Source organism: Leptidea sinapis, chromosome 33, assembly GCF_905404315.1.
Source record: "Leptidea sinapis chromosome 33, ilLepSina1.1, whole genome shotgun sequence".
Classification (NCBI taxonomy): domain Eukaryota; kingdom Metazoa; phylum Arthropoda; class Insecta; order Lepidoptera; family Pieridae; genus Leptidea; species Leptidea sinapis.
Genome location: NC_066297.1, coordinates 1,591,483 through 1,606,993, shown reverse-complemented (window position 1 = coordinate 1,606,993; position 15,511 = coordinate 1,591,483). Strand labels below are relative to the sequence as shown.

Here is a 15,511-nt window from a genome sequence, read left to right as displayed (position 1 = left end):
TTCAGAGCGGCAATGCATCTGGCCGGTCTGGAAGCGCGCAGCGCGGTCGTGATAATATGGTGGGTAAAGTTTGATTATGTTTAGGTATTGTAGGTATATAGTAGATAAATGGACGTAGACCCTGAAAAACGTTCCAAGCCATCACAATTTAAGGAATTCGTGTTTAAAGTTCAATAAATGTTAGTGTATACCATACAGTGATGATGTCATTTAAAGAGTAACAGAGTAGGGCTGCCATTTTTGTCAGTCCGCTAATATGAATCACGTGACGAGTTTTGTGTTCTTAACTCAATTTCGACATGATTGTTTGGAACGTTTTTCTGCAACTAATTCCAAGTATGGTAGCAATTTATAATTTTTAAAGTGATAACCCCTACTTCTGGGATTAATTATATAAATTAAATTTGTAACCAAAATTTATGAATGATGCGGGACCCGAACCTGCGACCTATCAGGTTTAGGTATACAATTAACCCCAAAAGTGAGGGTTATCAGCTTAAAAATAACAAATTGTTTAGATTTTAAAGAGCGACATCTCAAGTCAATTTCCTAATATGCAATTACTGAGAATTAGCAGGTTATCAACTGTAAAGTAGATCCTGTAGATGGAGCCAGAACCTGAGAGTTGAACAAAGCATACAAGATTTTATCAACGATATGTCACTCGAACGGTTGGCTCAGTTGGTAAGCTGTTGGCGCTCAGACGGAACCCGAAAGGCGCGGGTCCGAGTCCTGCATGCATCGTTTCTAAATTTTGGTTACAAATTTAATTTGTATATACATTTTTTAAGTTTCGGGTGGAGACTGGATTCTCATTGGACGAACCAGGTCAGACAGGCGACCCAATATCTGGCACTTGCTATCGACAAAAATGAATCGTGACCTACCTTAATGTCATTTATAATAAACAAGTAGGTCGAAATTCGCTTGAACATACATTTCCTAAGTTACTGTCATCATTTTATTAGACACTTACAGTCTTACAATTTTTTTCGTGAAGATACACAATCTATGTTTATGATTTTGAAAGAATTAACAGCAAAGTGGATCATCAGTCAATTTTGTCGATAATTTTGCCCGAGGGGTAATATAATCAAATCTAAATATTTTTATTTTTTTAACCGACTTCAAAAAAGGAGGAGGTTCTCATTTTTTTTTTGTGTTTGTTATCTCAAAACTTTCGACTGGGTGAACCGATTTTGATAATTACCAATAATCGTAACTAGAATTATATTAATTAATTAGTTTGTATAAAAATACGCAATTATTTTTATACTTTTTAGTGCACATTATATCTATTGTTTTGGAATAGTGTTTTTGAAGGCGGTTGTGTATTTTGTCAAAAAAAAAATTTTTAAGTTGATTGAATAACAAAAACGTAATTATAAGGCTTTTAATATATCTGATTGCATAATATACGAGGTGTACGCTATAGTACAAAGTGCGGTAACCTTCGGTTTGCCTAGCTCGATCAAATTGTTGTTTTGCGAACCCCTTACTTAGAAGGCAGGAGACCCTTACTTGTATTGTCCCCTTGCTCCAACTGTGTTATTAATAAACGCTGAGTAAAGTCATTCCAAATTTAAAACTTTTTGTCTTTGTTTTACCTTTGTCACTACAGAATTACTTAACAGCAAGGGCGTGCATATCATATAGGCAATTAGGCAGTGCCTACCTAGTAATGAATTTAATAAATATAGCACTAGTGCTAAAGTTATTTGACTACCTACGGTAGGCAGTCTAAAGATTGCATATACGACGCAAGCAGCGTTTCATACAACTTATGTCGTACTGTCGGACTAAAGCTCAACTACGACTAGTTAGATCTACAGTGCCTACCTTGCTAGAAAACCAATGCACGCCCCTGCTTGACAGGTAGAAGTGTTTTTAAACTTGGAGTAACTTAACACTGCGTTTATTAATTATTATTAAAAGCCTGCAACTGACGTTGCCTTCTGAGCATCTTGTCTGCTGACCGCAACCTTGATGCGGCATACTACATATTTACATTGCAGGTTTATTTTTTATTCTATGGTTATATGGAATATTTAAATATAAAAACTTCGTGTCACGTTGTTCACGAATTCTTAAACTACATAACGGATTTCAATCAAATTTAGCACACTTTGTGCAGTTTGGTCCGAAATATTTTTTTAATTTCTGTGTGAATAGTTTATTAAGATAAATTGGACTGTGCAGTTTGACAGTTCTGCTGTGACATTATTTCATTATAATAACAGGGAAAAACAAAATAATTATTGTATGATTGATATAAAAATTTAAAATATTTTTTGTTAATTAACAAAAAATATTTTAAATTTTGATATGAAATTTTATGTGAAGCTAGTATAGATTATCCCCCTTATTCATAATAGTCTGCTAACTTAAAGCATTGCTAATTCTCACTCTGTCTTCTTCTATTGACCTAATTCTCAATGAGAAAAAACACTCCTAAGCGGCTGTTTAAAGTTAGCGGACCATTATGAATAAGGGGGTATATATCTTTTTTGAGAATTGAAATATAATTTTTAATAGAGCAATAATGAGTTTCTTGGCGGTTCTTCTCAATATAGCTGTTAGATTCCATGGTAGTGTTAAAAATGTAATTTCCCATTCAAAACTTTATATGAGCAAACATGAATAAAAGTACTTAACTTTGTTACAGGAACCGTTCGGCGGAAATGGCGGTAGTCGAATTTGATTGGAGCGCATCGACCACTTCCGGCTCTAGTGTACATAGCAGCCCTTAGACGTAAGATGATGTGATAAACATTTGAGCTTTATTACATTCGTTACGACACTCGTAGCAACGCCCCCATGTGACCACGTTGCGCGGCGTCGAAACCACTCTTTTTGTTGTTCGAAATTCGAATTGGCTATTCAAAATTCGTAATTCAGACATTTGTGCGATGATACGTTCGTTTGCGAAAAATGGCAGTTTGCAATTGGAACTGTTACGTTTTTATGCTTTTTTGTGCGAAATTCGTTTGGGAATTGAAACCGTATTTTAAGAATATGAAATTGAAATAATAGTTCGAATTGCTCGTGTTTTTTTAGATTATCATGTGTAAATCATTTTTTTTTTGGTGTAAAATTTAAATCACGTAAGCAATATCAAGTTATTGTCATTTTATAACAATCAACTGAGTGTAAATTGTTTGTGTTAGTAAAAAGGATTCACTCGTTTGATCGCACTCACAGGAGCACTTCCAATCAAACATATTCACTTTTTTTTAAACCAAATATTGAGTTAAGCCTTTCTGGTAACCTGATGTGTTTCTTTGTTTGAAATGATAATGCAGCCACAAAAGCAATAGGGGATAATAGAGTTAAATTAATTAAAATTTAAATAATAAATAAACTTAAAAGCGATTCTAAAATTGCACAAGTCTTAAATATAAAGATTATAAAATGGACAGCAATGTATAATTTCTTAAAAAATAATAGGAATTGTGTGTAGCCCTTTTTATCAATGAAAATATTAGTCAAAGTCAAATGAACTTTATTCATTTAGGCTTAAATCGAGTGCTTTTGAAAACTTCTGAATATTTGTGATATACGGGGATGGGTTCCAAATTTTGTGACATCACATTTTTTCAAAATATACATAAAATAAAATCAATCAACCAATCCTTAATCTAAGGATTTAGGTATATTTACCGTAAATTATATGAAAGTAGTGACAATGTTAAAAGTGAAATGGAATCTAAATTAAATTTATAAACAAAATTTAGGAACGATGCGTGACTCGAACCCGTGACCTCTCGCGTTCCGTGCGAGCGCTCTTCCACTGAGCCAACCGTTCGAGTGTATTGTTCATATTTCTTGTTATGTCCTGTCTCAGGTTGTGGCTTGAGAGATTTGATGCGGGTTCTAGTCCCGCACCTGTCAGCAATAATTTGTGTAATTAATCCCAGAAGCGAGGGTTAGAACTTTAAAAACTAATAACAAAATGGATGCTAAAATCAAAGATTTGCAAAGAAAACTGAATTTAAATGGAAATAATTTTCTACATTGCTGTTTTAATTACTTACATTTCTAAATGTAAAATTGGAAAAAAAATGTGACATCACACAAGGGCATGAAAATCGTGTGACTTACTGTATAAATAGTCCCTGCTGCATTATCATTTCATTCGAACATAGATCTTTCAATGTGTTTCAAAATACAATTCGAACGTGTGTTTCTTTCCTGAAATCAAACAATTATTGGATAGCTTTAAGGTTTTCGATTTGCTTAGCTTCGTAGTTCCAGCGTGAATTGGAACGTGAAAGTATAATTTTTTAGCTGTTAAGTTTTCAAAATGTTTAGCGACGCAAAAGCCAAGCTTTTTTATCGTTTTGAACGATTTTTCTATTGTTTAAATTTAGTTAGGAACGGAATTATAATTCCGCTTAAAATAGGCCCTTAAAAATACTAATGCCACTTTTTATAGTTTTTTAGGTATACCGTTTTTTGTCTGTTTACTTTTTGTATTCAGAATTGAATGATTTGGGGATGGTTTATGCATTAAATACATATATATGCAAGTACTCATATAAATACGTACACAGTACTTTATATATTTAAAATATTGTTGGGACTTCGCAGCAGAAATTGGTCAAGTCCCAAACTGGGTACCAGAATAATAGACCAAATTCACGAATTAGGTCCACATAGTTTTTTGTAATGCATATGCCGTACCTCAGGAGTGGGAGACACCGGGTGTTTACATGGCGAGTATTACATCAGCCGCTCTGTCGCTATTCGCTCTCTAAAATGTAAAATCCTTTTAAAAAACAATAACTGATACATTATTCTAACGTTAAATAAAAACAGTGATTTACTAAAATCGTAATAAATATGAGAAGTCGGTAAAGAATGGAAAAATATATCGTCATGTATCTCGAAAATTAAACCTTCTATAACATACAAATTAAATTTGTAACCAAAATTTACGAACGTGCGGGACTCGAACCCGCACATCTCAGGTTTTGTCCGAGCGCTCTTACCAACTGAGCCGGCCGTCTGAGTCACGCATCGATCGTAAAGCTTGTTCCACTCTCGGTTCTTAATAAATACGTAAAAAAATCTAGGTGGGGGAATGGCGGTAGGGCGGCGACACTCGAATTAAGTTAAGAGATGCAAAGCTGTGATATAATTGGATAGATCACTGCGGTTATTACTTAATTTGTGACTTGAAATAATCCTTAATCTAGTGCGAAACTCATAAATCACTACGATATATTATTAAATATTAATATATAACTTTCATTGTACGAATAGATAAGTCACTGTTACTGTAATAATCGCAAGTGTACGGAATTAGGGTTTTTGAACGCACGGACGTGGCTGTAGACTTATAAGTTGAACTGTGTATTGAGAGAATTTGATTAAATTTGAAGAAGCGACACTTCATGTCACTTTCAAGTATTGGGGTTAGAGAAAACTAAAGAGAGATAAGAGATCAATATATGGTTATTTCTCTTATATTTTCCTCATTACGCGATTTAGATATAAAAATTTATATTTGGCGATATTATATGAACGCATGGGAACGCATACTTAACGCATCCTTAACCGTAATAATAAAAAATAAATTCACAACAACACAACCTGTTTTTAATCTTGTAGTTGCGCGCTAGCGTACGCACTGCCTTTCGGAATCGTAGGGCCCACGTAAGGGCGATTAAAATATTGTTTTTTTTTTAATTATTACAGTTAAATAGTTCTACCCGTGTTTTCATTTAATGTCACCAATAAACAGAGTTTCTTTATAAGAACGTTCAATACTTTTACGTATTCAATTCAAAATTGTAAAAGTTGACAGCGTGTTGGTGTGAAGTGCCCGCAAGTGCGGGCCGTTTGTGCGGCTGCGTCCGTGCGTTGCGGATAGGTTTAAGGTTTGTAAGCACCCTGTGGGACGCGTGATCGATTATTTGGGATTTTGAAAAGCTCTGACAGGATAGCAACGCTTTTATTTACTGATTATATTAAAGCATTCTTAATGGCCTATATTAGGAAAAGTGTGTGCAATTTTGTCGTACACGTACAAAAAATACGGAATGAATGTCCTTGGCGGGTATTTCCATCTCAATATTAAGTAACTTCTTTTCTTATCTTCTTCTCTGTATTAAGCAATTTACTACGGCCCAAATAATATGAAAGCTTAGTAGTCAAGAACCCACAAACAATATTTATTTTTTTAACCTTAAAATATTTGTTTAATTGTCAGTACTGTTTTTGTTTTCAAACTTAAACGATCACCATATAGGGATGGCAATAAAATCTCATAAATAAATAAACTTAATTATATCCTAAGAAATATATTTAACACTATTACAGTTAAAATGTTAAGATTTCTTATATTTTTGTCTCAATAAAACTGAAATAAAGACTTAAGCAGCCATGACATAAGCAAACGTTTCAATGCGACTTGATTGACAGGAATGATAAAAAACCACTATTTTTTGAACAAAATTCTGCACAGTAAAGTAATTTTGGCACGGTAAGATATTCTCAATACTTGATAAGGAAATGTTACAAATCCCCAATTCCTGTATTAAAAAATTTGTCCATATTTAATCTATACGATTTATCATGTCAGAAAAACTATTCACGATCACATATAAACGATTGCGTCGTCATGCGTGTTTGTAGGTTTGTATATATTTACATATATAATATGTATGTGTGTGCGGGACGCAGCTTAGTCGAAAACAAAAGGCGTCGGGCGTGCTTTCCTATAGCTATCTATCAAATTTTGCACTTCTAAAAGAAATGATCAAATGACATTTCAAGCAATAGAAAAATATCCTACCACGCCTTAACGACGTTGCGCCATTTTCGTATGTTACTTTCACACAATTAAAAAAAATGTATAAAGACCAGCAAAAAAATTTAGAGTGTTAATCGTTTTTCGTCTACAGTTAATAGTTACGATTCATCAAAGTGAGTCTGTATCACGACTCAACTAATTAATGGTTTTTGAGTATCGAACGTGTAAGTCATAATTATTTTTTATTTTTAATTGTTTTTTCATCGATCACACGCCTTACTTTTCAATGTTGTTCATGTTTTTGAGTTATTTTATTATCTCAATTCGTTCAATGTCGTAATGTTATTATTATGATAAATAATATTCTTATCCGATAAATAAATTTGCGGGTAGATTTACAAACATTTGAATTGTTGTAACCTAAAGCTAATAAATTGATCTAAATTAGTGTCATTAATAATAATATTGCGTCATCATCACAATTTTTCGTTTAATAGCGTTATCTGCCATCTGTTGAAAATTTCTTTGAACTGCTGAACACATAAACGTAATTTCATCGCGTCATATATCACGTTTATGTACTGAGTAGGACGTAGAGTAATTAATATTGTATTTTAATGATAGTTGTACGAATCATCGAAACGTTTCATTACACGATGGACGCGGGCTTCATACTACACATGTCCTTGTAAGTAGCTACACTAGGTAGGTGCGTTCGATCGGGGAGTATTCTAGTGATAAATAGAATAGTCGAAAGAGATTCATAAGTCGCGTCATTGACTGTATTGTAAACTGCGTTGAACGGAACGTGACTCGTACAATGAGCCAATCAGAGACGTCGGTGTTACAATTGCGTTTCAATAACCAAAATTAATGTTAACTCGATTAAAAAACTTGTGGCTTGATAATCATAAGCATCCAGGAATCAATACAGTCACTGGCATTTAAAATTAATTTAAAAGATACAATATAAACTCTTTAGCAGACAGTAAATAGGTTAATTCCCTTTCAATGTGAAACAGAGTGGAATATGTTCGTCCGATATAATATATAGAAGAAAAAAATAATAAAAATAATGAAAAACACTTCTCTATAATAGTGTAAAATAGAAGTATATTTGTCAAGCGAGTGCGGCGTTGTATTATAAGTTAGTTATAGTTTTGTTTTAAGGATGTGACGGTAGTTTTAAATTATGATTGTATTTCTACACAGTCGCCCTTTGCTTCTATAAATGGCTATTTCTGTGTTTTTAATTGGAAATATCCGGAAATAAAAATTTCTTTCCAATTTCGTAAAAATAAACAAGCATGTTCGATATTGTTGTAATAATGCCTAAAAATAGGTATTGCTTGTGCGTTGGGCTAAAGTAAAGATAACTTCTCAACTATTGCATATTTTGAGTTGAAATACTCAAGCAACATTCAATTTTGAATTAATTATTAGTTTTATAAGGCTTGATCTTATTACTTGAATTTATACGATAAATTATTGAAATTCTATAGTTAGAATAGTTTAGACGAATGTGCAGAAATACCATCAATAATAAGATTGTGCCGTCGTCTCATCGCCTACATGTGGTATGTCTTGTTCCTTTTCATTCGTTAGTGTATAGCCGTTAGGTGCGTGGGCGGGCCCGGGCGCGAACATTAGTCCAGTGTTCCGTATCGCTTGTCGTGTTACTGAGGGCTCGCGGGAGGACGCACACGCCTCTTCAACATTTAGTAACTACCCTTACACTAGAAAGTAAGCTGCGAGCAGAGGAGAGCGTCCTCCCGCGACTTGTGGCTTAATTTTAACAAACATTATGGTACAAAATATAATTTTAGTTCCATAGTCGTTTAAGATTTACAGAGTTTATATTTTGATGAGATAAATATATACTGGATGCGGCCGCGACGGCCGTTTACCTTCACTAAATGTATGTACAATGAGATTTATTAATTAAATATTAAATAGAATTATATAATATGTTGTGAAGCTAGTTATCGCGTGGGTTTAAAATGTCGGCAATAGGCAGTAGTGCGTGATTGTGGATGTAACGCTATGGATTCTTTAATTTTTTGGGGATTCTCTGTTATTGGGAATCGGTGGCTTAATTCAGTATAACATCCGGCTCGAAGGACCAAAAAATTATTTCCAACTTCATCGATTTTTCATCTATATATCTTCGATATGATGACACATGATTTGTTTTACTACAAAGTCATTAAGTTAATGTGTTTGTGTCAATTCGGTTTCCACTTGCCGCCGATTCTCTAACAGTATGGGAGCCGCGCCGCCGAGTGGTCGAGAGCTGCCTCCTGTGATACTTGCGCCCCGGTGCGCCGCCCTCGCACGAAATTCTCTCATACAACTTCGATCAAGTTTTTTGTCACTGATGCGGTTGACGTTTATAACAAAAAAAGACGCTTTCCTATCTCTACATCCCAAGTCGGTTAATGTGGAAATACAAATTGAATTTGACGCGAGATAGTTTGTATAAGCGTCACCGTATTGTTGTGTGCCAGATGTGTGATTGGAGTTGATAGTCAATTATTATACTACATACTGATAAGAAGCACCCTTCGTTGTAATCGCATTGTCTTAGATTAGTCAAGGCTTCTTTGCAAAATGCGATTGTAACGAAGATTCGCACGCGTCGCGCTCGCCGTACGAGAGTTATACATACATTAAATAGGTTAAAATAGATACAGATGTGACAACTACGAAACATTAAAAAAAGTAAAAAAAAATAATACAGAGAGTTATAATAGTATGTTAGTTTTAATTAATTATATTTCTAATATTGATTGATGTTTTGCTAAAAGATGATTTATCTGTACGTTACGTTTGATCGCGTGGAGATCGAGGTTTATTCGTCGAAGCCTCCGTTGCGCCGCGTGTCTTTAGTTTGAACAGTTAGTAGCACTCTCACAAAACGGGTTTATTAACGGTTGATGGATGCCATACTTAATCAGATTCGATGTTGTATAGGGGAAAATAATTATTCTTGGACAGACGATTATAAAAATCGGACTAGAAAAGACACAATTTTATCAAATGAGCATAATAATAATTTTAAATGTGTGTTGTACATAAGTTGTTTGACATATTATATGCAAATATAACTCCAAAAATTGTACATAATTTCTTATATTATGACGAATTGCTTGTGTTGGCGTGTCGTGGCAACGTATGACCGCAGCATACCATGTTAAAACTATTTTGAATGCAAACCTCTATAGTCACTGACCTCTACTATATACCACTGTCAAAGTGCTTTTGTGCCTGTTTGATATTCGCCATTTTGGCGCTGTTGGCCCTGTAGCGAGAGTCTGCGGTACTAAAACTTGTGATGACAACCTCAGCAAACATCGATAGATGGTGGGAAACTATTTACAAAAAAATTGTGTACTTTATTACGTTGATTCTTGAAGTATAAATAACGCGGAAAACGAACGTAATTAATTAAAAATGCAAAAATATTTCAGAGTATTGTACGTTCCTTCGCAGCCATTTGTATTATACGTCAAAATTAGTTCTCCGGACGCTCGCGAGTGACGCTTCAAATAGGCACAAAAAAATGCTGACAAACATGAAACAGCCTGTCCAGTGGTTTTTATACAGGTCAGTGTCTGTAGTGCACTAACGTCATGATTACCATAGTAACACATTATTGTATTCTATATCGCTGCGGTAATACCAGACACAATTCCAAGTGATGCAATTTAAAATTGACCGCTATTAAACATAGCTGTTTAAGTGGAATGGTATGTTTAATTCAGTTATTACGAATAATTACTACTACTGAATACTAAACTTTATCATTTTTCGGCAATCATCGACCTGAAATTGAATACAATAAGCAATAACAGTACCTGTAATTTAAGTATTTCTAAAACAATAATTGACGGTAGTATTTAAAAATATTAGAACCAGTCTAATATTGACGTGGCAATGCATTCGTGTTTCGTTGTAAATAAAAACTGATCGGACGTAGGTGCACCAATATGGACTAGTATTTCTTGGAAATATCTGGTTTTTGAATGTTTCGTGAACCTAGTGTTTACTGGAGGGTAGGATAAGTAAGGGTTAACGGTTAAAGGGAACAGTTGCGTACCCACAGTATTATATGTGCTGAGATATCAAAAGCAATAATCATTCGAATCTTGTGTAACATCTGATCGTTAAAAGTACTGCTCACACTTGGTTAGATGATGTTCCATTGCCATTAAGTTAAGGGGATTTCTATTGACAGTATTTACGGGATATTTACCACGTTTTCCCGATGCTTCGAGTAGTTGTTAGTCAGTGAAAGATATCGATCTACCCGCATTTATTTTTAACATATATTATTTTTGTTTGAGAAATAGTAGTAGCATTTAAATCTAGAATGTTTACATACTCAGACGGATTGCCTATTAATTCTCAAACTTAGAATATAGGGACTAAGCTGTGTTAAGTTTTGCTCTACTTAAATCACATTCTCAAAGTCTTTAGAGGTGGAGAATCCTCATAGGGTAAGTGGGGTAGGTCCTCCGCGTGGAGTGATAACTTAATCATCGTCACTACTAACAGTTACATTTTTGAACGCAATTCGATATCTACACACTATACTACTGGTTTCAGGACGAGTAACTAACTGGTAGTGTAATTAATCATATCTCGGTAAATACTGTTAATAATTTTCAAACCCTTGATAGTTTAAAAAGGATATAATACATGGAATTGGCTTAGGTATAAACGCGATTTAAAAAAGGAATCTATTAACTGCGGGTACTTTTAAAATTGTAACGTCCAGAAGTTTTACCATCTATATGTAGTAGGATAATTGCTCGAGCGATTGCCATCTTTGTATGTTGTAAGTATGGATGTGGAATGCCACGCTCCAGTTGATAAGTTATAGGTGTCAAGAAGAGGGTCAGGGAAGTGAACGAATACTGCCAATCGATTGTAGGTTTAAAATAATCTGTGTAGATTAAACGATTTCGAAATATTGTGTCCTATTTAATATTTTATGTATAGTATCGTGTTCGGTGGTACAGTCGTGTATTGTAAGAAACATGTTATAAAGATGAAGGCTCAACTCCTACGTTGGATATGATCTTATATGTTCTTATTGAACACGATCGACCACTATGTAAATGTTTTACTTATGGCGAGGATGGGGATACATACTGTGTTCTGTAGTGTATTGAGCAACAGGGATGGTTTAGATAGGTACGAGTTGATAACACAACCATTTTTGACGTACTGCCTACACCGGAGCGAGAACGATCAAAGCAATCAATTCCTGCTGTGAAGGATTAGCTTTGTATCGTTAAACACCCTATTCTTTAACATGTTTAAGACCAATCACGTATCATTCATTACTCTGCAAGGCTGTATGACGTAATGCAAGATGGCGGTGTTATCAACTACCCGCAAATTGCGGAATGAGCTAAGTTGTAAAAAATAGAATCCAATATGAAATTTTTTGATGTTAGTCGACGGCATATTGGTTGTTGTGTATGGGGAGATGGGAATACTGTTATCGTGGTGTCAAAGATGAATACTTTAAACTGTTTTGAATCTTATAGGCGTAGAATATTGGACAAATTCATCGGGAATTGAATGAAGTCTATTGACACCCCGATGCAGATGAGTTGGTAGTGTGGATATCGTAATGAATGGAACAGTGGGACTGAAGTGAAGCTCATGTGATGAGGATAAATTTGTTTTTTGGATTATATTATTTTTATTTCAAAATTATCTAAATTCGTGTTTGACACGGCTCTTTTGTATGAGACTGGTTTGGAATGAAGTTCCTGTTTGTACATGGAAGTTTGATGCTTGAATCTCCAACTTCAATAAAAATTTCGGCACAGTTAAGGTGCGTACAAGTTGCGCGCAGCTAGCAATCCCAAATAAGCGGCCGCGGGGCGAACCGTTGGCTGTTTTGTCGTTCGCTCGCGCGCAATTGAGACGGTTGCAGTTTTGGTGAATAAGCTCGCGCCTCGAATACGTAAAAACAATTGATAGTGAAATTTACTGTTTTGATACTCGAAAAAGGAACTGCAGGCTAGTATAGGCGACTCCAGGTACCAGAAATATTAAAGTTATTGCTAATTTGGGTTACAAAAATGAACTGGTCTGTCTAACCACTGTCCACGTCGGCTGTTCAAGCTAATCTAGCTTGAATAGCTAGCTAGCAGCTTGTAGCCTGCTGCGCGCGGCAATCGAGTTCTTCTTAATTTATATGAACCCATTGGCTCGGCAAATGAACGTTAGCTCGGGTCGAACATGGGCGCGTAATAAGTACGCACCGTTGTCTGTTTGATTTGTCGAATAATGAAAGCGATCGAGACGAAATGGTAGAGCATAAAATCTGCGTAGGTTTTTGCAGACTTCCATGTATGAACACGAAATGCGCTTGTCATAATAGACGAGTAGGAGTAAAACTTGAACTGGTTTTGTAGCGCCATCTACATTTTGTATCCAAAGATTGTTCTAATGTGATGTGAGTAATATTTCTATCATAAGTTTTTATAGTATTCTATAATAATATATTGTTGTTTCTATTGTTTAACTCTAGATTATTTCATATCGGATCTCCTGTTGTAAAAGTCTTGATGAAATCCTTAACAAATTGTAAACATGTGACATACAGTCTATCAAATCTAATAAACATATTTAGATTGTTTTAGGTTAGGTTATTACACGTTATGATAATTATACAAATAACTTAACGATTCACTAAAATTTGAGAATTTACACATTGAAATAGTGTGTATTCGTTTGAATATACTACAAAATGAAAAATACGAAAAGTCTAAATGTATTTCATGGATTTGATAGACTATAATAGATTCTGCAATTGTTTTTCTAAAGTCCGCGTACAATATCCTATATTCTTGGTGACCGCTGTGAAATTTTCGCGCCATGTAATGACAACACGATAGTAAACAGCTTGTTAAATTCAGCTATGAGTGAGAAAGTCCTATGAAACTCGTTGATAACACTCAAGGGATTGTAATCATTAAAATTCCTCTTGCAGCGAACTTCACGGCGGTCACGAAGGATTTCGTTAATCTTAAATCTTGGATCGAAACACGCGTGAAGTTGATTCGGTAAGGGGGAAAAGGGGAGGAGCGGTGTGGCAGTGAAACTGCCCTATCTGGTGCTTTTGTGTACTTACGACGGATATTTTATATTGTTTCTGATAATACTGAATATTATGTGAATTACTTTACGCTTATTTATTTTTATATGTATTGATAAATGGACGCATTGGTTATAAGTATTCGATTTTGTGACCGCAACACTGATTTCACCTTTTTGTTGGTAGTTGTACTGCTGTGAAGAAGAGTAGAGAGCGCTTAGTATGATCGCGATAGGTTTTTAAATTGCGCAACTTAAATGCTGTTTCAACACAATATTGATAGAAGTTTCTGCTAGTTTCTAAACAGATATAATGTAAGTGCTTATCTACTCGTTTTCACCGCAGTTATGAATCTTAGATGGTTGGGTGTTGCGTGCGGTAGGGAAAGGCAGTGAGAGTTGGTAAGCTCGACATACACAAGACGGAATATTGGTGCGCGAAAGTGACGCGCGGTGCCGTAGGAAACTTTTGCGATAAATGGTGAAAAATATCTCTGTGTATTATTTTAACCCCATTCCAGCTAAGGTACGACCGAGGCTTAAGGTTTTCTAAGATCTAATACTGTTCGAATATCATCATCAGCCGGAAGACGTCCACTGCTGGACAAAGCCCCCCCAAAGATTTCTACGACGTTCGGTCCTGCGCTGCCCTCATCCAACGTATTCCGGCGATTTTGACCAGATCTTTGTCCATCTTGTGGGGGCCTACTAACCCGTCGCCATTCGAGGACTTTACTACCCCTTCGGCCATCTGTCCGCCGAACTAAGAGCCCTGCCCACTGCCACTTCAGTTTCGCAACCATTGGGCTGTGATTCGATCTCGCAGGGAAACTCCGAGCATAGCCGTCTCCATTGCCCTCTGAGCGACCAAGAGCTTTCTCATGTTTTTCGAATAAAAATAAGAAAACTGGAGATGAAAAAAGTAAATCAACAAAAGACTAAGAATAGGGTTTTTTTGGAAGATCAGGATAAACGAGCACAAATGTGGGTAACCTGATGGTATGAGGAATCACATGTCCCTAGCCGATCTTATGAAGGGTTGAATAAAAGTGTATTTGAATTCGAAAACCAAAAACATCTGGGTAAACAAGGCTGGGAGGATCAAACTGGGGGTAATATAGTTGACGATTCTATTGCCTCACCGACGTAAAACTAATAACTTTATATTTTATGAAGATACCGCAATAGGAGGCTGCTTTGCACAGGATGCCGCCTAGAATATGGATACCACAACGGCGCCTATTTCTGCTGTGAAACAGTAATGTGTTAGTATTATTGTGTTTCGGTCTGAGGGGCGCAGTAGCTAGTGAAATTACTGGGCAAAAGAGATTTAATATCTTATGTCTCAAGGTGATGAGCATTTTTGGGTTTTTCAAGAATCCTGAGCGGTACTGCATTGTTATTATTAATTACCATCAGTTGAACGTCCTGCTCGTCTCGTCCCTTATTGTCATAAACAAAATCTCGATAAGGGCCAAATGTCTAAGGAATAAAAATTAGAAGACTAATAATTGAAATCTATCCAGAAGTTCTTAGTGTTAAGCATAATGCTTGCACAAATGATAACCTGTATCATTTTATTTATAATATAGATTTTACGAAAATCAACATAGTTTCTGCTAATCCTTAGTTGGG

General features: G+C 35.3%; 1 protein-coding gene across 3 annotated transcripts in view; it reads left to right on the top strand.

Moving 5' to 3' along the window:
- LOC126974786 (transcriptional activator protein Pur-alpha) overlaps positions 1 to 6,445 on the top strand; it is a 47,497-nt gene extending 41,052 nt beyond the window's left edge. For all 3 annotated transcript variants that reach the window (XM_050822467.1, XM_050822466.1, XM_050822468.1), the window contains exons 8-9: positions 6 to 59; positions 2,666 to 6,445. In XM_050822467.1, the coding sequence (XP_050678424.1) occupies positions 6 to 59; positions 2,666 to 2,701 (90 nt within the window). In that variant the 3' untranslated portion in view covers positions 2,702 to 6,445. The remainder of the gene's footprint in view (positions 1 to 5; positions 60 to 2,665) is intronic.
- Positions 6,446 to 15,511: the final 9,066 nt, after the last annotated feature.